Source organism: Schistocerca cancellata, chromosome 2 (genome assembly GCF_023864275.1).
Source record: "Schistocerca cancellata isolate TAMUIC-IGC-003103 chromosome 2, iqSchCanc2.1, whole genome shotgun sequence".
Lineage (NCBI taxonomy): Eukaryota > Metazoa > Arthropoda > Insecta > Orthoptera > Acrididae > Schistocerca > Schistocerca cancellata.
Genome location: NC_064627.1, coordinates 740,919,865 through 740,941,284, shown reverse-complemented (window position 1 = coordinate 740,941,284; position 21,420 = coordinate 740,919,865). Strand labels below are relative to the sequence as shown.

The following is a 21,420-nucleotide window of genomic DNA, read 5'->3' as shown; positions in this document are numbered from 1 at the left end:
AGCACATGAAAATTGTATCAAATCACCTCCTGCCACAGCTTGATCTGCCAAATGACGGTTGCAATTGACATCCCAGTATCTGCAATGTGACCCAGCCACTTGCCTCATCTTCAGTTCATCTTGGCTGCAGACACATGGTGGGAGCCAATAATGTGTGAGTGTATTGAAACAAATTGTCCAGCTTCCTCCTGTAATAGCGCAAGTTGAACTGTCTCGTGCAGAGACAAAAGTGACACCTTGACATCACCTCCAATTGTAGGTTGACGCATACGTCTATTGCGCTCACCTCTGCCTCCTGTCTTAATGCATCATTTCTTCCTTAACTTAACCCCAGAGTATACACCTACAGCACAAAATGTTGCAGTTCCTATCAACGAACATTTCAAGATCTTTACCTTGCTTCTGTCTCAGGATAGACTTCTTGTATCTGTAGTAAATTACATGGAAGAGACAAAAGTCGTAGGTACCTCTTAATATCATGTTGCACATCCCTTTACCCAGTGTAGTGCAGCAACTTGATGTGGCATGGACTCAACAAGTTGTTGGGAGTCCCCTGCATAAATGTTGAGCCATGCTGCCTCTTTAGTTGTCCATAATTGTGAAAGTGTTGCTGGTACAGGATCTTATGCACAGACTGACCTCCTGATTATGTCCCATATATTTTCAGTGTGATCCATGTTGAGCGATCTTGGTGACCAAATCATTTGCTGTAATGATCCAGAATGTTCTTCAAACCTATCATGAACAATCATGGCCCCATAAAAATACCATCGTTGCTTGGGAATGTGAAATCCATGAATGGCTGCAAATTGTCTCCAAGTAGCTGAATGTAACCACTTCCAGTCAATAATCAAGTTAGTTAGACCAGAGGACCCACTCCATTCCATTCCATTCCATGTAAACACAGCCCATACTATTATGGATCCAATACTAGCTTCCACAGGACTCATTGACAACGTGGGCCTTTGGTTTCATGGGGTCCGCGCCACGCTCAAATCCTACCATCAGCCTTACCAGCTGAAATGAAGACTCATCTGAGCAGGCCACAGTTCTGCAGTTATCTAGGGCCCAACCAGCATGGTCACGAGTCCAGAAGAGGCACCACAGGTGATGTGCTGTTAGCTAATACACTCACGTCATTCTTCTGCTGCCATAGCCCGTGAACGCCATATTTCTTCACACTGGCCTAATGGATAAATTCATCATATGGCCCACATTGTTTTCTGAGGTTGTTTCATGCAGTTTTGCTTGCCATTACCATTGACAACTGTATGCAAATGCTGCTGCTCTCAATTGTTCAGTGGAGGCTGCTGCGTTGTTGGTGGTGAGAGATAATGCATGAAATCTGGTTTTCTTGGTACACTCTTGACATTGTGGGTCTTAGAATATTGAATTCCCTAACATTTTCTGAAATGGAAAGTCCCATGCATCCAGCTCCAACTACCAATCCACATTCAGAGTCTGTTAATTCCCATTGTCCTGCCACAACAATATCAGAAATCTTTTCACATGAATCACCAGAGAATAAATGACAGCTCTGCCAATGCACTGCCTTTATGCCTTGTGTACGCGATATCACCACCATCTGTATATGTGCATTTCACTATCCCATGACTTTTGTTACCTCATTGTACACCTCTCTTGTCTGAATATCTCTCTGTTAACTTATTAGCTAATACCTCAAACCTGTTAGCACTCTTTAAATTTTCCATTGAGTCCATCTATGTATGGGAGGCTCCCGACAGCTTAACTGAAAGTCATCTCGCCATGAACCCATTTGACCAACATCGTGAACGTTTGTAAAGTTGTTCACATTTTCAGTGGGTTTTGTGAAGAAAGAGGGAATGAAATTTACTGCAGGGAAACTGCTCATCAGATTTGTTTGTGACACAACAGGAAGGACTTCCCTGAAAGTATTAGCCCATCAGTGGTCATTTGCATACTCAGGTCAACGTTGTAAGCAGGCGGCAACTCTTGTCTTGCTCATAATCATTCCTCTAATTCCTGATTTCATAACATAAGTTGCTCCCACTAAGCCGGAACGGAGTCCCTACCACCACCTTCTGCTCCATTCGTTGCCTACAAATATGTGGAGGGCATTTTGTGCATTAAAAAAATTCAAATATACTTATCGGCACAGTGTGACGCGACATGCGAAAGGCAGTGGCAGCAACAGTGCATGCAGGCAGCTAGCTGCAGTGGCAGCAAGGTGCACTGTGGCCCCCACATTTGAACTCGGAATGGCTAGATAAGGCAGCCACAAGTGGGGAGTGCACTTATGAATGGGTGGCGTATGATCAGTGAATGCAGCCTGCAGGTTGGAAACAACCAACATGTCCAACAGTGTTCAGAGCTTGTTAGGAAACAGGCTGCGGCAGTTGGTGGTTTGTCGGAACCTCTGGGTGGCAGCAGGACACACGGACCGTAAACAGCATACCTTTGAGCTTGGTCCATCATAGCAGGTGCAGGCTACATGTAATGCACATATGGTCAGCAAGCTGCAGATTCCATGACATGTTTAACTCACGGCACAATGCCCACGCTGTGTGCCTCTGGATAGTGCGCAGCTTTGTACGGCGTGGTATAGTGGACTTTGCTCAGTGCTCAAAGTGGTATGTGTTGATGCAGTGAGCACCAGGCAGCAAGTAAGCAATAGAGAGAGAGAGAGAGAGAGAGAGAGAGAGAGAGAGAGAGAGAGCGAGAGAGCGTGTATCGTACTTGCTGCGCTAGCTGTGTCTCTGTGTATAGCCTGTGATTCTGTCCGTGCTTTCTATTGGTTGCCTACAGGTGTTACGTGAAAAGTTTACCCCCGTCAGCAACCTTTACTGGATTTAAACATCTCTGTCCTGAAGTGTAGGCTGGTTTTGCATGTAGGTCACATGAAAGAGTGCCAGCTATTGTCAGCAAAATCACCATCAAGGAAAAAAATGTAAATTACCAACAAAATACTCCTTTAACCCCCCAAATGAATGGTGGCTTGAGAAAAACAAAACTACTTAATGTTGTTCCTCCATAATGTTTAATCACTTTCCATGTGTGGTCATTGTACAATGTATAGATATGTGTAAGACCAGATGGTCCAACTTTTGATTTCTTTGTTTTAATTTTTTGTTCATAAGGCAGGTGTTTTCAAAATGTGTACTAATGCCATCTTCTTTCCTTTACAAACTTCATTGAGTATCTTCTGTTTACCATGGAAAGCTAGCAGCTCTGTGTTAAGAGATGTCGAATTTACCATAACAGTTGATATTGAAGACAAGTATTCACATTCAGGTCATGAGGTGTATCATATTTTAACTTGTCATCAGTGTGTTCCTTGAGAGCTACTAAGTTCTGTGGATTTGGCAGAATAATTTTGTAGAGGTTGGCAGGAGAGTTAGGGGATGCTATCAAACTAAGTTAGTATATGAGGAATGCATGCTGGACATAAAGATATGTGAACCAGTATAAAATTTCTTATGTCTTGGCACTAATGTTTCACTATAGCAAATACTCTTATTTGGAGTAAAAGAAATTATTTCATTTCCTAAATTTTTAAATTGAATTCATAATTTTAGATTCACATAATTGTAATTGATTTATCTGTAGATCACCCAATCATATTTTTCTTATCATATGTATTTTAATCACTCCTTTTTGTTGGGTGAAAACATTTATCCATGATTCATATAATACCCAAAATTACATTATGTATTACATATTTCTATTTTCATCATACAGTTTCAATTTCTGTTATAGCAATGATATAATCTGGAATATTTCAGGGATGCACATTGGCGGTCAGTTGTCTTCGATATGTTTATCTACATCCTTGGGCAGGAGCAGGCCCATGGCCAGAAATGTTCCTTACTCAACTCGTGAGTGTTTCTCTCCCATTTTTGCCACTGGTTTTCCCTGCAGCATGGCTGTTGCTTACGTGTGTTGGCACTGCTCGCATCCATGCCATACTCCATGCAAATATCAAACAGGTATGTTTTGAAGACAAAAACATGCTCATTTTTAATCTTTGTTTTGTGTACCACCCCATGTACTAAGTTGACATACCATCACAGTGATGTGATTTGAGGCCATGTGAAGGCCTTTGTATGTATTTAACACTGAATGTTCAGCATATGTAATGATGAAATCAGTTTTACTAAGTATAATTTTGTGGAGGATATATACAACAAGCAAGTAAGTGACAAGGTTGGTGCGTGTTTTATTGATATATGGCGTATTGTGTCTTACAGTGTTTGAAGTCAATTACCTGCAGGTAAACTGTTCTCATGTTCCAGATGAATGATGGAAGTACTGATAATGTGACATTTCTTCATGTTCCTCACATAAATTGTGGCTACTAGTATTCCCTCTTATAGAGTCTGTAGAAGACTGGTATGACTTGTAGTCCATACTTGCCTTGTGAAAAATGGCACTGAATGTGGTTGGATGAAAATGACATTGGATGTGGTTGGATCAGCTTGTGAACGTGTGTGTGTGTGTGTGTGGGGGGGGGGGGGGGGGAGGTGAGGTTTAACTCTGCTCTCTGCTTCCTTCTCTTCAAGTTTGTGAATGTGAAGATTTCCCCTGTGCAACCTCTTCATTCTGTGCTTTTGGCTTTTGTATTATTTTAAACTGATGATCACTGTTTGAATTTCCATATCAAGATGAATGTATATCTCTTTTTAAAATGATTTTTATTTTATTCATTCTAAAAAGACTGAGTATCCAGGTTAATCATTATATCATACCACACTTTCCTCTATAATTTAGTCTTCTGTAAACAATGAGCCATTTTTGATTCCATATTTTCTAGTGTTTTATATATTCATCTAGCCAGAACATAAAACTTGCATTCATTCATTGACTAGTTAGTCTTATAAATTCATGCTCTTTTTTCCCCCTCATTTATGGCTTACTTTACATTTGATCCCATCATTTTGGAGATATATATATATATATGCTGAGACTTTTGGGTCTGCATTTTTTTTACAAAATTATATGCATTGAAAACAATTTATGAAAGATTCACTTTGGTTGATTAAATAAACCTAATGTTATGCAGTATCTGAACTATGTTCTGTAACTGAAAATAAGTTCCTTTTTTATCTCTCTATGTGACTGTACATGACACTCATTTAAAAGTAAATAAAATGTTTTGATTCATTCCACATGTTTGTGCCAATATAAGCTAATGGATATATAAAATATCTGTCTGTCTTTTTAAATAAATATAGTTGTGGTGCTACTGTTCTCAAAATTTATAGAAGACAGTGAAAGGTTTTATAAAAAACTTCTTTTCTTTCTTATTTCATTAATCACCAGGAAGACACTTTCAATTTCTTTAAACTGTCTTTGTGTTACTAGCCGATGTTGTCAGATTTAGTACTGTAATTGTACACACAAATTGTAATGCTTGTCTCATTTGGGCCTCTACAATTGAGCTGAAACCACATTTTACGCATATTTTCACTTTTTTGAACATTCAAAACCAATTTTTTTTAGTTTTAGTAGATGTATTTGTACAGTATCATACTTCATAACATTTATAACCCATTTTCTGAAAAGTAAATTCCGAAGCAACATATCACTGTGAATGAGCTTTATGACGGTAGAAGCAGTGTGCTAACTCAAATGGATCATTATAGTGGGCCTTCAATGAATTTCATTTCTGTATTTTTTTAATACTGAAATTCACGAGGAAATAAGCATGTTATGTGCATAAAATGACATAATTAAACATTTAAAATGTTTTCCACAAAACAGTCAAATACCTTATTCCAACATTTTAAACTGTCAATAAATTGCACTTTCTGTGGCCATAGATTTTATCTGTAAGAGAACACTCACAGTACACAGTGAAAATAAAGGAAAAAATAATGTCTGAAATGGAAGAATTACATTCAGTTTGTATTAACAGATTTGAACTTCTGACAGAGAAACATATACGTGTAATGTAAAAACAATTAAAAACTCTGGAGACTTAGCAACTAATGGGGAGAAACATTTTGGGAGTTATTAGGAGACAGAGAAGCAGAACGGAGTGGAAGATGTAAAAATGAATGTGATGCAGTTGGAAATGGAAGTTGGCAGCTCATGTAACCAGGTAAATGGATGGTAGGTGGGCCAAGTATGTTAAGTGATGAATTCCTGGAGAAAATAGGAAACTGAGATGACACCCTAATGGAAGGCAGATTCTTGACATTAGGAAGCATGCAGGAATACCATGTGGGAGGCCTTCATCCAGCAACAGATGCTAGATGACTGATCTACATCTACCGCTACACTGACACATACATTCATACTCTGCAAACCATCATGAAGAATGTGACAGAGGGTACTTCCCATTGTGCCACTTTTCAAGGGCTTCTTCCTGTTCTATTCATGTATAGAGTGCTGGAAAAATGGATCTTAAATAACTCAGTGTGTGCTATAATTAGGCTACTTCTGTCTTCGAGCCCCTATGGGAACAATACATAGAGGGTTGCAGTATTTTTTGGATTCCTCACTTAAAGGTGGTTCTTGAAACTTCGTAACTAGGCTGCCATGGGACTGTTTGCATCTATCTTGAAGCATCAAACAGTTAAAGTTTTTCTGCATTTCCTAGACACTCCCCTATGGGTCAAACAGATGTGTGACCTTTTGTATTTCACTTATTTGTATATTTCATTTCCCAGTATCCTATCAATGATGACAAAGGTGAACTAAATAAATAACGAAAAATTAATAACTAATACTGGTAATAACTTATTTTCTTTTTTTCTCCCTCCCCCCCCCCCCTGTCTCTTTCTGCAACCATTATTTTCGTAACACTTCGTGTTAACAACAGGGCATAAATTCTACATCTACATCTACGTGATTACTCTGCCATTCACAATAAAGTGCCTAGCAGAGGGTTCAATGAACCACCTTCAAGCTCCTTCTCTGCCATCCCACACTCAAATGGTGCGTGGTAAAAACGAGCACTTAAATTTTTCTGTGTGAGCCCTGATTTCTCTTATTTTATTGTGATGATTATTTCTCCATATGTAGGTGGGTGCCAACAGAAAGTTTTCACAATTGGATGGGAAAACTGGTGATTGAAATTTCATGAGAAGATCCCGTCGCAATGAAAAATGCCTTTGTTTTAATGATTTCCACTCCAATTCACGTATCATGTCTTTGGCACTATCTCCCTTATTTCATGATAATACAGAATGAGCTGCCCTTCTTTTTACTTTTTTGATGTCATCCGTCAGTCCCATCTGATGTGGATCCCACACCACAGAGCAATACTCCAGAATAGGGAAAGACAAGTGTGGTGTAAGCAATCTCTTTAGTAGACCTGTTGCACCTTCTAAGTGTCCTGCCAATGATTGCAGTCTTTGGTTTGCTCTACCCACAACATTATCTATGTGATCGTTCCAATTTAGGTTATTTGTAATTGTAATCCCTAAGTATTTAGTTGAATTTACAGCCTTCAGATTTGTGAGACTTATCGAATAATTGAAATTTAGTGGATTTCTTTTAGTACTCGTTTGAATAACTTAACACTTTTCTTTATTCAGGGTCAATTGCCACTTTTCACACCATACAAATATCTTATCTAAATTATTTTTCAATTTGTTTTGGTCATCTGATGACTTAACAAGACAGTAAATGACAGCATCATCTGCAAACAATCCAAGATGGCTCCTAAGATTGCTCCTATATCGTTAATATAGATCAGGAACAATAGAGGGCCTATAACCCTTCTTTGGGGAATGCTATATATTACTTCTGTTTTACTCAGTGACTTTACGTCTATTACTATGAACTGTGACCTTTCTGACAGGAAATCATGAATCCAGTTGCACAGCTGAGGCGATATTCCATAGGCACGCAGTTTGGAAGGAAGACGCTTTTGAGGAATGGTGTCAAAAACCTTCTGGAAATCAAAAAACATGGAATCAATTTGAAATCCCCTGTCAATAACACTCATTACTTCATGAGTGTAAAGAGCTAGTTGTGTTTCGCAAAAACGATATTTTCTGAACCGGTGCTTACTATGTGGCAATAAATTGTTTTCTTCGAGGTACTTCAAATATAGCATATTGATGTTAGTGATATGGGCTTGTAATTCAATGGATTATTCCTACTTCCCTTTTTGGGTATTGGTGTGACTTGAGCAATTTTCCCTTCTATAGGTATGGATCTTTCTGGGAGTGAAAAGTTGTATATAACTGCTAAATATGGATCTATTGTATCAGCATACTCTGAGAGGAACCTGACTGGTATACAATCTGGACCAGAAGCCTTGCCCTTATTAAGTGATTTAAGCTGTTTTGCGATACCAAGGATATGTACTTTTATATTAGTAGTATTTCTCTATCAGAGTGAGTGGCTATGGAGCACTTAAAAATTGTTACGATGTGTGCGATCCACATCATGTTAAATTAACAGGGAACATCACATACAAATATAGAAGGGCTTTCATAGGCTTGTTTTACTCACACAGGTGTGCTAAAAAATCTGGGTTAGTACTGAATACTTCAAACCATGTGAAAATCTGCTTTAACCCTCGAGCAGGTGCACTTGTGTATAAAGAGTGCCAATCATAAATAACATTGTCTTATAACATTCCATAGTTGTTTCACAGTTCCGAGTCCATACCTATTCTTTCATTACTGATTCGACTAACACAGTGATAAGTTGTGTCATCATACATCCAAGTGAGCAACAGTAATATAAAATGAACAGCAAGCTTGGTGAGAAAAAATTTTCAATCTGTGCAAGAAAATGACCCAGATTCTGAGCTAACAGCACAATCCCACAGAGAGGAAGTTATCTGTGATATAAATAAACGGTTGGCAGGGATCTAACACAAATGTGTTGTTTAATGCTTAGAGTTGGTTATTACTGTGGGTTAACACTTGTACATGTCAACAGAGTGATATAATGAAAGTTTATTTTATTATTGTTTAATTAAACAGGATTTAGCCCTTGTAATTTAAGTTTATTTTACCATTGTCCGATTAAACTAAGTGTAAACTGTGATTTTTCTCATACATATTTACCTTGACAAAATAAAGATAGCTATTTTTTTTACATGTGTACAAAGTATACCATGTGCCTGCTCTTGCTACGAAAAACAGCATGCTCGCTCAAGGGTTAAAATTCCAGGAACTAGGTTCCAGATGTTCCTGTTCTTTCGTCCCCTACATACTATGCCTGTGTTCACAGCTCGTAGTCTTGCGGTAGCATTCTCACTTCCCGCGCATGGGGTCCTGGGTTCGATTCCCAGCGGAGTTAGGGATTTTCCCTGCCTCGAGATGACTGGGTGTTGTTGTGTTGTGTTCATCATCATCATCATCATCTCATCATCATTCTTCCCCATTACGGTCAGAGGAAGGCAATGGCAAACCACCTACATTAGGACCTTGCCTAGTCGGCAGTGCCCGTGCCTAGTCGGCAGTGCCCGTCCCCTATGCTCCTTGGAGTATGGGACCTCATCATCATCATCATCATCATCATCATCATCATACTATGCCTGTTGTAGGTGTCATACAGATATAATTTCACCAATATCAGCTTAATCAGTGACAATAAACAGTCATTCTTCCCACAATATATTTGTGGAATTATGAAAAAAATCTTAATTCTAGTGCAATGTTTGTGTACTTGGTGTCAAAAATGATTTTAAATTATATAAAGTTTTTCAAATGCAGTAGAGATACAAATGAATTTGTTGTTGATCTTTTGGAACTTGAGGTTTATCGTGGAAATTTAAAGAGAAGAGAGGGGAAAATATATAATGCTGTAAAAAATATTGTGGGAAAGATAGAGTGCTACTCACCATATATTGGAGATGTTGAGTAGCAAAGAGGCATAACAAAAAGACTGTCAAACAAGTAAGCTTTTGACCAAATTAGACCTGAATTAGACAACACACTCACAGGCGCGCACGCATACGCGTGCACCCGTGCAGACACACACACACACACACACACACACACACACACACACACACACACACACAAGAACGCAGTCTTTGGCTGCCGAGACCAGACTCCTGAGAGTATGCATATGTTGTCCAATTCAGATGAAGGCCTTTCTGGCCAAAAGCTTACTTGTTTGACAGTCTTTTTTGTTGTGGCTGTCTGTGACTTAACATCTCTGCTATATTGTGAGTAGCAATCTATCTTCTTCATAATATTGTCATTATTCCGTCCTGGGTTTTCCATTGTGTAATGCTGTAAAAAGTTGAACATTAATTAAAACAGCAGTACAACAGATTATAAATTAATAAGTTGCCAGAATAGTGGTTTGCAGCTGCAGTTGTGTAGTAAGACATACATTAAATTTTCATGTCTCTCTTGGAGATAAAAACAAAGATTCTACTGGAAGTTTCTTTTACTCTATGTATTGACTGTCTTCTGTATTCAGTAAGGCACATTTTCTTGCTTCTTAGGGTAATTTTGTATGTCTAAGGATTACGACTTTACTTTCATCTGTTTCTCACGAGGGTAACATAAAATTTTTTAGGAGTACTGTTCTTTAGCTTATTAACTTGAGGTTGATGAGAAATGGATATGTGAGGTTAAGTGAGTTGGAGTATGGTCAGTTGATCTGTTATTTCCCATAGCTCCCCATTAAAGCGTGACAGATATTTATTTTCACATTGTTCCTTTCGTGTATGTGGTGTGTCATGATATTCTAGCATTTTTTCCCCTTATTGAAATGAATCTTACTTCCAGTGAAGTGTCCATTGTAAAGCATATCTCCAACAAATTAAAATTGTGTACTAGATAGGGATTCCCAGAAATTTAATTTTCAAAGGCATTGCTCTTACCAAGGAAGCTATTAACAGCCTGACTCAAAGCTTCAGTCTGCTACAACCTCTTTCCTACTCTTCCAAGTTTCGCAGCTGTCATCCATGCCTAGCTGGAATTATTCAAGAATTATTTTTTACTCTGCAGCAGAGTGTGTGCTATAATGAAACTGAGTGAGCTATGGCCATGCTTAGATGCCCCGTTGCCAAGATTGTTGCATGTGGAAAGTAAAGGATTGATATGACACACTTTTCACTTGTTACAAAGTTTCATCATAGTGAACACTTCATTGTGAAGCAACTTAATCATTATCGAAAAACAATCAAACACATCCCTTTTTCAAGGATTATATGTAGGAGAGTTGTTGTAGAATAGTTCAAGGTAAAAAATTTAGCTGTGCACTTATACACCATGACAAATACTTTCCATGGGAATACAAGCAGTCCCCTTTCCTTTTGTGTTGAGAACAATACAATCACAAATGAAAATCATTCATGAATACAATCAGTATTTGAGGCAGAACAGTAGTATCACATACCAGCTGGAAGAACAGGAACAGTCGGAGTAGAAATAAAGGCATATAAATTAAATACCTCAATTCATATCACAAATCTAATGTAAAATCATATCTCCTGGATAACTACTTGAATTCCATGGCCAAGGTTTTATTTAAAAATTAGAATCCTATAAAAAAAGACAATTAATTTTTAAATGTAGTAGCCTGAGTAGGACTAAAAAAATATGTTCATTAATATTAACACACATGTACAATATCATATAAACTGACTTGTTCCACATAATTTCAATAAAAATTGTTCAGATGATCTAGGGAATGTGTAACTGACTAAGTAATTCAGTTCACCTCCCCACCCCTTCCCAGAAGAATGTGGAAGATAAATATTTGAAAAATTAGAGGGTAAACTGTAAGAGTTCTGGAGAGCAAATGTTCCAAGAAGGGTCAAGTAGTATATTACTTCTTACATGCATATCATGAAATGATAATGACACTGCAATTGGGGAAATTCAAGCTTAAATAGTGGTTAACTAACAGTTTGTCCTCCCACATATTTTTCATGAAAGGAGGTAGGGACAGGACTGATTTAAGGTCCAAGGGCCTGAGTGGCCACTTGGGGCATCAAGCTGAGTGGGGTGCCAGAGGTGTCTGATTAAGTCTCTATGTCATTAGGCTCAGATTTCACTTGAGGTATATATCCTCAAGAAATACATTACCACTTTGGCATGTTACATGTTACCATTGCTGTAAACTCCTACCTTCTAAAGAAGATGCTCCAGGTGTCATCTTCACATTTGGATGCAAAACTGTACCCATCTCTGCAGATTTATGATTTATTTCAAACATCCCTGTATCATTCTGTAAATCTTAAGACTGTACAATCTGCTGTTTGAGTTCTTCAACTGTGTCAATGAGAGTGCTGTACACTTAACTTTTGAGATGACTCGAGACAGAAAATTCCAAAGGATTGAGGTTAGGTGACCTTGGAGGCCAAGGTACAGGCTACATTTGTCTTCAACGCTATTGGTACCTAGATGTCATCTTATATCAGTTGCAGAATGTTCCTGTGCCCTATAATACATTGAAACCTGGTAGTCAAGGGAAGGCAGGATTCGGTTACGATTGTGGATGGGGCCGTAATCAGTTACTATTGGTTGCCTTTTACAGTTACACACAATTTATTTTAAACCAGTAATTCCAGACTCAACAATAAATAAAAATACCACATGTTATTAATGAAGGAATAAACAGCTGTGTAAATAATAGTGTTTTCAGAGAGTTACAATTTAGCAAATCACCATTAAATACAGATACAGCAGATAATGTTTTAAAAGCAAGCCACTGTGATCTGGACGGAAGGCCTTACACACCAGGAATGACAATAAATTAAGAATTGTTTAAAACTCGGTGCAACTTACAAATTACAGGCATTTAAATATTAAAGGCAAGTTGCCACAAACACAGCAGAAGACATCTGACACAAGGAATGGCATTAAATAAGGTTTTAAAGGCTTACTGTGTAAATACAAATACCAAATTAGAATTTTAAAGCAAGTGACCACAATCATGAGTGAAGGCCTTACATGTCAGGAACAGTAATAGTATAAAAAATTTTGAAACCTGCTGTAAAACAGCATATACAATAGCAAACATTAATAAAAAGAGAAAAAAAAGAGAGAAAAAAAAAAACAAGCAACTGATCACCAAACAGGTGAAATAAGATGATGGTAAACTTTGTAACATCCACCCTTAACATCCACTGAACACTACACTGTTAGATTTATTCCAGAAGGTGACTAGAACTATTAACTAGACATATATAATCTTTAATGTAGGCATTAAAAGGTATTGTAATAAATAATACAATAATAAAACACAAGGACCAGTACATAAGTTTCTTAAAGGGTACTGAAGCAGATAATACCTGCAGAAGGTGTGGACTGAAGGAGCGTTATGCTGAACTACTGGCCATCAGGCCTCCTTTTAGAACACACGTCTTACAAGAACCAAAGGGCCACAGACGGTGCTCCAGGAATCGACCTCTGAGAAGGTTCGACAACAAACACTTTCGCAAGCAATGAGATAGGCAACCAAGAGTTGCATTCACTTCACAAGATGGTATTTCAGACTAGTGGCAGTCTAAGAAATGACTAATGATAATCTTGCCGAAGCTACCTGACGTCCGATAAACCAAATGCAATGATGGAACAATACGCCAAAACCAGAATCGGCAGTCTGCACTCCTCAGAATACTGTGCTTAGAGCGCTCGGACCGAGAAAGGAATCAGTAGTCACTACCACCAGAGTTGAAGAATCACCAACCAGCCTACAGTCAAGAGAGCTGTCAAAACTACATGCCTTACTGGACAGCAGTGGCAAGGCGAGCAAACGTACACTGCCTCTACATACACTTACCCCCCAGGGCAGGTAACTGGGGCGTTAGTGGCCATCAGGCAAGATAAATTACCGCTGGTTGAACATAACAAGTTGAAAGCAGTAAATAGTAATAAGAAGTCAAGGAAAGCTAATCAGATCCTCCTTCCCCAAGCACTCGACTCGCTGCTTTTCGCCTCAGCGACACTACGAGCAGCAGCACGAACCCAAGTCACTAGAGAATCGCTAGATATCACAATAGTGGAGGTTTCTCTATGTGGATTGAAATGCACTCATCTTAGAGCTTGCTGGATGCGGCTTACGATGAGGTCGTCCACCCTCATGACCACAGCCCTCCATGTGGCAATCCATGTGTGCCGCCAGCAGTCCCTGCACATTCTGGCACTGCGCGGACCTGGGTCCCCCTGAGTCCCCAACCGCACTGGCACACTCACATGCCCAGAAAAACGACAATGTCGCCCCAAAGATAGGGCAACAGTTACTACATACCAATAACCGCTGCTGCTGCCACTAGCGGACAGGACATGTTTGCGAAACCGAGTGGCACCAGTCAACACGAGGAGAAGACAAACAACTGCAACCATGTGAACTAAACGATATCATCTGGCCTCCAAGAGAGGGTGGAAACCGACAAATAGAACCAACGCAAGCTGCACCATGGCTCATACATATAACGTATTCACCAATGCTGAGCAGGGTAAGGTAGACCCTGGGTGAAATTTAAGCACAGTTAGATAAAGACTAAATTGAAAAGCTTACATTTCAAATACATTTGTACTAACTAGGATGATATTCCATAATGAAGTCAGTGGCCACTCATAATCATACATTATCATTCTCTCGTACCCTCCATATTATTCATATAATTTCTTGCCCACACAAGCATATTGCCTTTTTATTGTTGTGTTGGCCCCTTCTTCCTTCCCAGCCTATGCGTTTTATCATTCTGCTATGGACTTCGGTCAATTTTTTCCCACATTTGATCCAAGTGCATTTATTTCAGCCTAGATTTCATGTGTAACCTGTCAGTTAGCAACATCTGTTTATTAGGTCCTCTCACTCTGAATTAACTGATGAAATTTAAGAATATGACAATTTAGAATCAACACATATGGAAATCAGCATCACAGAGATATGGATGCTATAGGCCAAAACTAGAACAAAAAATGAGAATGTAAAATATCAAGAAAAGTTGTAGTGGTTAATAAAAAAAGAAAAGAGAGAAGAAAAGAAAAAGAAAAAAAGGTTGAAAATGTGGGAAGAAGTGGTGAATAAAAAGGGAGTTTTAAAATCGTAAATGACAGTGAAAAAAGGAAAGAATGAAATGCAAATCGGACTTCGTATTACAGAAAAGCTATAGTTGGGGTGGTCCTTGTGGCGTTTTTGAGCAAAAGTTAAACCAATTTCCACTACAAATCTTACTGAAAAGAAACAGAGAATAACAAAATGTAACTGACAGGGGGAAGTGGCGTAGATGAGAGATCATCCTTTACCAGGTTAACTTGTCTTCTTTCGGGCGGCGTCCAGGTCTTCAAAAATCTCCTTCATTTCTGCGTGAAAAGTCTGCTCCAAAATCTTGCAATAGTCCAGGAATCACTAATTTATACCAATTAAAATCATCTTGATACTGTATGCAATTTAATTTACTTTGCTACTTCCATCCTCCGAATTTCTTAACAACTTCCACAACATGTCTACACATTAAAATCAGATCAAGACTAGCTAATAAGTTTTTTTTAACGTCTTCATCAGATCACGTCTGCCTTCAGCTCCGGCTATCAAGAGACAACCAAGAAACGAATAGAAAACAAAAAAAAAGTTACAATTTTAGTAGTTTCTCTGCCGTCGAGCGCTCATACCGCTGCGACGGGATATTTTTTATCTGAGGGAACGAGTGTAGCGCGGTGAAATTCAAAGTACCGCTACAATATGGATGCTATAGGCCAAAACTAGAACAAAAAATGAGAATGTAAAATATCCAGAAATAGGGAAACAAATTATTGTGAACATAAAAAGAAAAATACAAAATTGAAAAATGAGTAAGAGGGAACATGATGGTAAAAACTATGATAATGAATACTGGAAGAGGTAGACAGTCAACAAGAGAAATTAGGATTGGCTGTTGGCTATGACACAAAAATGTACTGTTAAGTGACTACCCTCCCTCCCCCTCTTCTCCCTTTTTCTCTTGCAAATGTTTCACTTATTCACAGGTTTAACTTTTTGAACTGAAGTGTCACTATCCTGTGCTTGTGGTTTTTGTATTTTATTCAATAGAATTAAAAATTTGAAATGGTGATAATTAATATTTTCTTGAGTCTCCTATAAACACAGTATTTATCATGTGAACAAAAGTCACGTCAGTATGTACACATATTTTGTTTATAAAAATATCAGGTAATTTTTACATTGCCAAGAAACAAATAACAAATGTTTCTTAATATTATTCAAATTTAAGTAACAAGTAGAGAACTGAAATATAAGAAAACCACATAAAAAGGAGCAGTATCACCACAGTTTGCAGTAAATCTTTCCATTGGTGGGGTTGTGGTGGGTAGTAGTAGTAGACTGCGTAGAACACTTTTGCTGTTGAGGCAGTCACCATACAACACTAATGTGCCCAAAAAATTTCACCTGTGATTGCTTGTGTAAATGATGATAATTGAATAACAATGTATTACAATCACAGATTTGCTTCTTTTTTTCAGTTTTGTTGTGTTTATATTTTTGTACCCTATTTTCACAAAACTTCTGAATTTTCCAATGTAGCCTTTTTCTTACATGTATCTGGTGTATGAGTGATGATATGAGTTGGCCCCCTTAATTCCTTCTAAATTATGGATGAAACTACTTTACCATTGGGGTGTAAGCAAAAAGAGTCTTCCCTATGTGAAATGAGGTCATGTGGCTTCTTCATACTCATTAGTGGAGAATACTTATCACAAATGATATTGCAGTGTTTGTGTTGTTAACAAGAAAGTTGCAATTTTATGAAATACCTTAAGGGGCTCCGGAAAGGCTCAAAATCATGAAAAGTTCAATTTTTACTTTTTTGCGTTTTCTGGATCTGCAGACTATTACCTTTTAATAGATATATAATTTATTCAATTCCGAAGACTACAACTATTTTTAAATTTTTTTTGAAATGTGTTGTACATGGGCATGACCCACTGTGGCGCCGTTAAACTGCTGTCAAATGGTGTAATTATTAACGTCCGTGTTCATCAGGTACATTTTAGTGATGTGAGATAAAGTATGTGTTGTGGCTAACCTGTGATGGTTCAATATATATCGCTGGTGTGATTGTCGATTGTTTCATGTTTATTTACTCTGTCGTTATCTCGAAAATATTCGTAATTAATTCTGTTTCTTGAGTCTCTGTTTTGTTGAAGTATAATAATGAGTAAAGGTAAAGTTATTAGAAATCCTCTGAAGGCTTTTAAGCAAAGGAGAAATGTTGGAAAGCCAAAGGTATGTGTTATTACTGTAAACAATAAAGACGATAACCAAGTGAGTGAACCTAACCTCTCAAGTACACCTGCCCATAGCAGTCAAAGTGGGAAAGAAAATACTTCGCAGAAGAAGCTTGGTTCAATGAGTGAAAACTATGAATGTTTTATGGGCGAATCGGATGTGAATGAAATATTTGATATGTCGGTTCTCAAAGGAATTTTTTCAAACTGTGTAAGATGTATTCATTGTAGTGAAGTTGGTCTGGAACTCTCCATAATCCCCAAGACTGTATTTGTTGGAATAGAAACACTTCACTTTGGTGTGTATGATGCTGTTGCGACTTTCAATGATGGCAACATTGTAAGGTGCAAGGTATTTAGAAATATAGGAATGAAGATAGGTTCTAACATGATACGAGCGATGCTTGCTTTAGACAAGGAACCCCTTCGGGCTGCAGACAGGTCTGTAAAGAGTCTAGAAATACAAGCAAGAGTAAACAGGAGGAGGAACAAGAGGAAGCTGGAGGAGGAGTTTGCAGAGGATGAAGATAATCCATCCTATGGACCTGGAATGCACTAAAAAGTTAATCCAATCTTTGTCGCTCGATTCCCAAAACTTTTATTTTCTCATACTAATTACATGTTTTCTAAGGATCTTCCAAACATATTTGTTTCAAACTTTCAGTAAATGTTACACAGTACCTTCTGCATAATTTAACACAGCCTTTTTTCCAAAAAACTGTATATTGTTGAATATATAAATAAAAAATTGCAAAAAAAATGTTGTGAACCTTCATTACAATTGAAAAAAATCATCTTTAATAACTGAACTAAAATTTTGTAAAATCCCTGTGTTAAGTTGTAGCCCATATTCCAATAAATAATCTGTAAAAAGTTCAACTTCCTACCTCAAATACTTTGTGAGGAAAGATGTAATTTATAAGCGTTATTTTAACATTGCAAGTATAGGGCGTTCCGGAGCCCCTTAAGTGTATTCACACTCAGATTTTCCATCTTATGCGAACAGTCACCTTAACTGCTTTGGATATCTGTGTATAACCCATGGCCAGACTCAAACTCACATATGTCACCATTCCTTCATCACAACGTGTGCTCTCACACACATTATGTAGTTCTTGTACAGGGGAGTACATTTTAATTGAACGTTGCTACCTGGTATCAGTGGATAAATACGATCTCGCAGTGCCTGTGTTGTGAAGAAGAACAATGCAATGTTTCTTCTCCTGTAGTTGCCACAGTGCCTGTTCCTTTGGACGTGTGTGCGTGTCTGATGGAATATTCCATTGTTCTTTTAAACATCACAGACACTGCAATATCATATTTATTTGCCAACACCAGGCAGCGACTTTCAATTAAAATGCCCTTTGTGTACAGGAATTACATAATGTGTGTACGAGTACAGGTTGTGTCCAGGAATGATGACATGGGTATTGCCATGTGTCTTGCACAGACAGCCAAAGTGGATAAGGCAACTGCTTGTGTAAAGTGGGAAATGCAGATTTTAGTCCCGTTCCGGCACAAATTTTCGTTGTTGCCATTTCCTCATACAGCTGATGGTTGTTTCTATTTGCAACTGCAAATACATTTCATGTTTTTATCATGTAGCTATCATGGCATTTTTTTTAGTACTGAACCTATTTCTTTTAATAACTATATTCAGGTGTCATGTCTCACATCAAGGTATTTGAACTGCAAATCACAAGGATGCTGATTACTTAATGTTATAGCTAGGGTGATAATTTTACATGTTGTGAACATGACGTTTTAATATATGATGAGAAATTAGTGTGTCACTATGACATTAAATGTTAACTTCTGTAAAGTCATAATACTTTCAAGGCATGAATAAGGATTCATAGATTAATCCAGGACTTTGCAGTGGTTTACAACTGTTTGGCAACATGGCCATACTGATTGTAGGCTGGGCAGCAGGAAATGAAGCATTATAAGTCACATAATTTGTTTTATTTTAAAATAGTAGGACAAATGAGGAAGTTTTTCTGCTGCAGAATTGTGTTTTTCATCATTAGTTTTTCTGTAGATGTAGGAAATCTTGAGTACATTCATACCAATTTTTGCCTGTGTTATAGTAGAATATTTATTTATTTATTTTAGGTTCCTGTGGACCCATTTGAAGACACTGACCTCACAGAACCCAAACATGGTGCTGTAGATGTGAGCTGGAAAAGCGTGAAAGAGTATTTCCTGAAAGTGCTGTGGGGTAGTGGAGAAATACCATCTCGATCAGCAAATTTGTTGCATGTTTTGGGATCTGTTACAGTAAGTTAATTTTATCAATTTGTGATAGTTTGACCAACTTCATATCTTGCATTTGACATCACTTTACCTTTTTATAAATCTGCACAAGAGTTAAGTAAGGCCATTGGCTAAAAGTAATAAGGAACTGTTCTATTAAAATTTTTGTATTTAATACAAATTTTGAAAATAAATGCCTTCAAAATAAAACCCATTGGGCATAATGCACCTATCAAAACATCTGACTCCCAGTTGGAAAATATTTCAAAACTTGTCTAAAACTGTGGTTGTACAGTGCTTGCAGTGTTAGTCCGTGAAAACTATTCACTTTAACAAATATTTTAATTTCTTGAACTTTTGAAAAAGCATCTTTCCATTAGCTCATTTGTTTCCTGCTTTCTGAGTCGTATGTATAACACCATGGTTCATTGTAATAAGGGATTATCAACATACCAGGTGAATTGATGAGTGTTCTTTTAGTTACAGGTACACCGTTTAATAGTTGAGGCTCTGGTCATGAGAGTTTTGTTTTAGTTCAGGACATTCACTCTATTTGTTTATTTGCAACTCTTCAGAAAAGTTCATTATTTTGATTTGTGACACAATCTTGAATGGATGGCTCTGTGTTCATCAGAGCATTTAGTCTTATGTTTAATCATAACTATATGAGTGGTTGGCACCCTGTTCATCTTTGAGTGTTTGGTGATGAGGAATTGTGTATGAAGAACTAAAATAAATGTGGAAATTCGTCATGACAATGATGCATGATGTTACGAGCTTGACTAATCACAATTTTGCTCAAACTCATTTTACTTTCAAATCATCATTTGAAGTTCCTTTGTATGACTACAGGAAATCATAATAATTAATAAACATTATTTTGTGTACTATGATTATTACATGGCCTCATTTTGGATCCTTTCGACATCTTTGTCTGTTTCATGTACAGGTTATATAGTCATAAATTATTTATCCATCTCCCAAGTGAATTAAAGGTGATAACAGACTTTAAGAATACATTTGAACACAAATAGAAATAATTTTGCATGACAACTTATTCATTTTTGAAACTAGTTACATTTCGTGACTTTACGAGATATTGAAAATGTGACTGATTGAATAATAAGTCTGGTCAGACTGACTGGAGATAGCAGTAATGTGTGCGTGAGGTGTGCCTGCTTGTGTGAATGTGTATGTGTTTTTCTTTTTTTTCTGAAGAAGGCTTTGGTCAAAAGCTCAGTGTGTAACAGTCTTTTCATTGTGCCTATCTGCAAATCAGTTTATCATAATTACGATGAGTAGCAGTCTATCCTTTTCAGAAGTGTTGATATTTCAACCTGGATTTTTCATTGTTTGATTAATATGAGCAAGTCTCAGCCATCATTGACCACTTTAATTAGAGAAAGTTTGATAATACTTTGCATGTTTCAATGCTCATCATCACGAATTCTCCAAAGTGTTTACAACTGATTTCCTTGATGACAAATATGTTTTGACGATATTTACAGAATGAACAGAGAAAATTTATTCCCCAAGGGGCAGCAAACGGAAGCATGCAGGAAGACAAAAATTGCTAGCTTTTTAAATCAAGGCCTCTTGTTTCTGACAGGGAAAGAGAAAAATGGAGACTAATACTGGTTAAAACTCCACAGAAGTCTCTGTTGAAGGGAGACAAAGCCAAAAGAATGAGAGTGGAAAATGTGTTTTTGCTAATGGATGCAATTTGAAAACCTGATAATGTGGAAGTAGAAGAGAAGATAGTGATCAAGACAGATGTAGTTGGAACTGTCACTACCAAGCCACTAGATAGGCTTGATAGAGAAGCAGAAAAGAAATTAACAAGTTTTAAAAAGGTATAGCACACGCATGAAAAATATGATTATCGTGTTACAGTGTGTATACTGCAAGAGAGTAATGAGTGGCAGTCACTCTTCCATGTGAACTAATTTGGATACATAGTTAACTAATGAAGACCAACAGTGTGTGTGTGTGTGTGTGTGTGTGTGTGTGTGTGTGT

At 37.6% G+C, this 21,420-nt stretch overlaps 1 protein-coding gene across 4 annotated transcripts in view; it reads left to right on the top strand.

The window, feature by feature from the left end:
• The window catches only part of LOC126162537 (transmembrane protein 94), a 501,552-nt gene that overhangs the window by 92,772 nt on the left and 387,360 nt on the right, over positions 1–21,420 (top strand). For all 4 annotated transcript variants that reach the window (XM_049919114.1, XM_049919113.1, XM_049919112.1 and 1 more), the window contains 2 exons: positions 3,765–3,968; positions 19,263–19,427. In XM_049919114.1, coding sequence (XP_049775071.1) covers positions 3,765–3,968; positions 19,263–19,427 — 369 coding nt within the window. The remainder of the gene's footprint in view (positions 1–3,764; positions 3,969–19,262; positions 19,428–21,420) is intronic.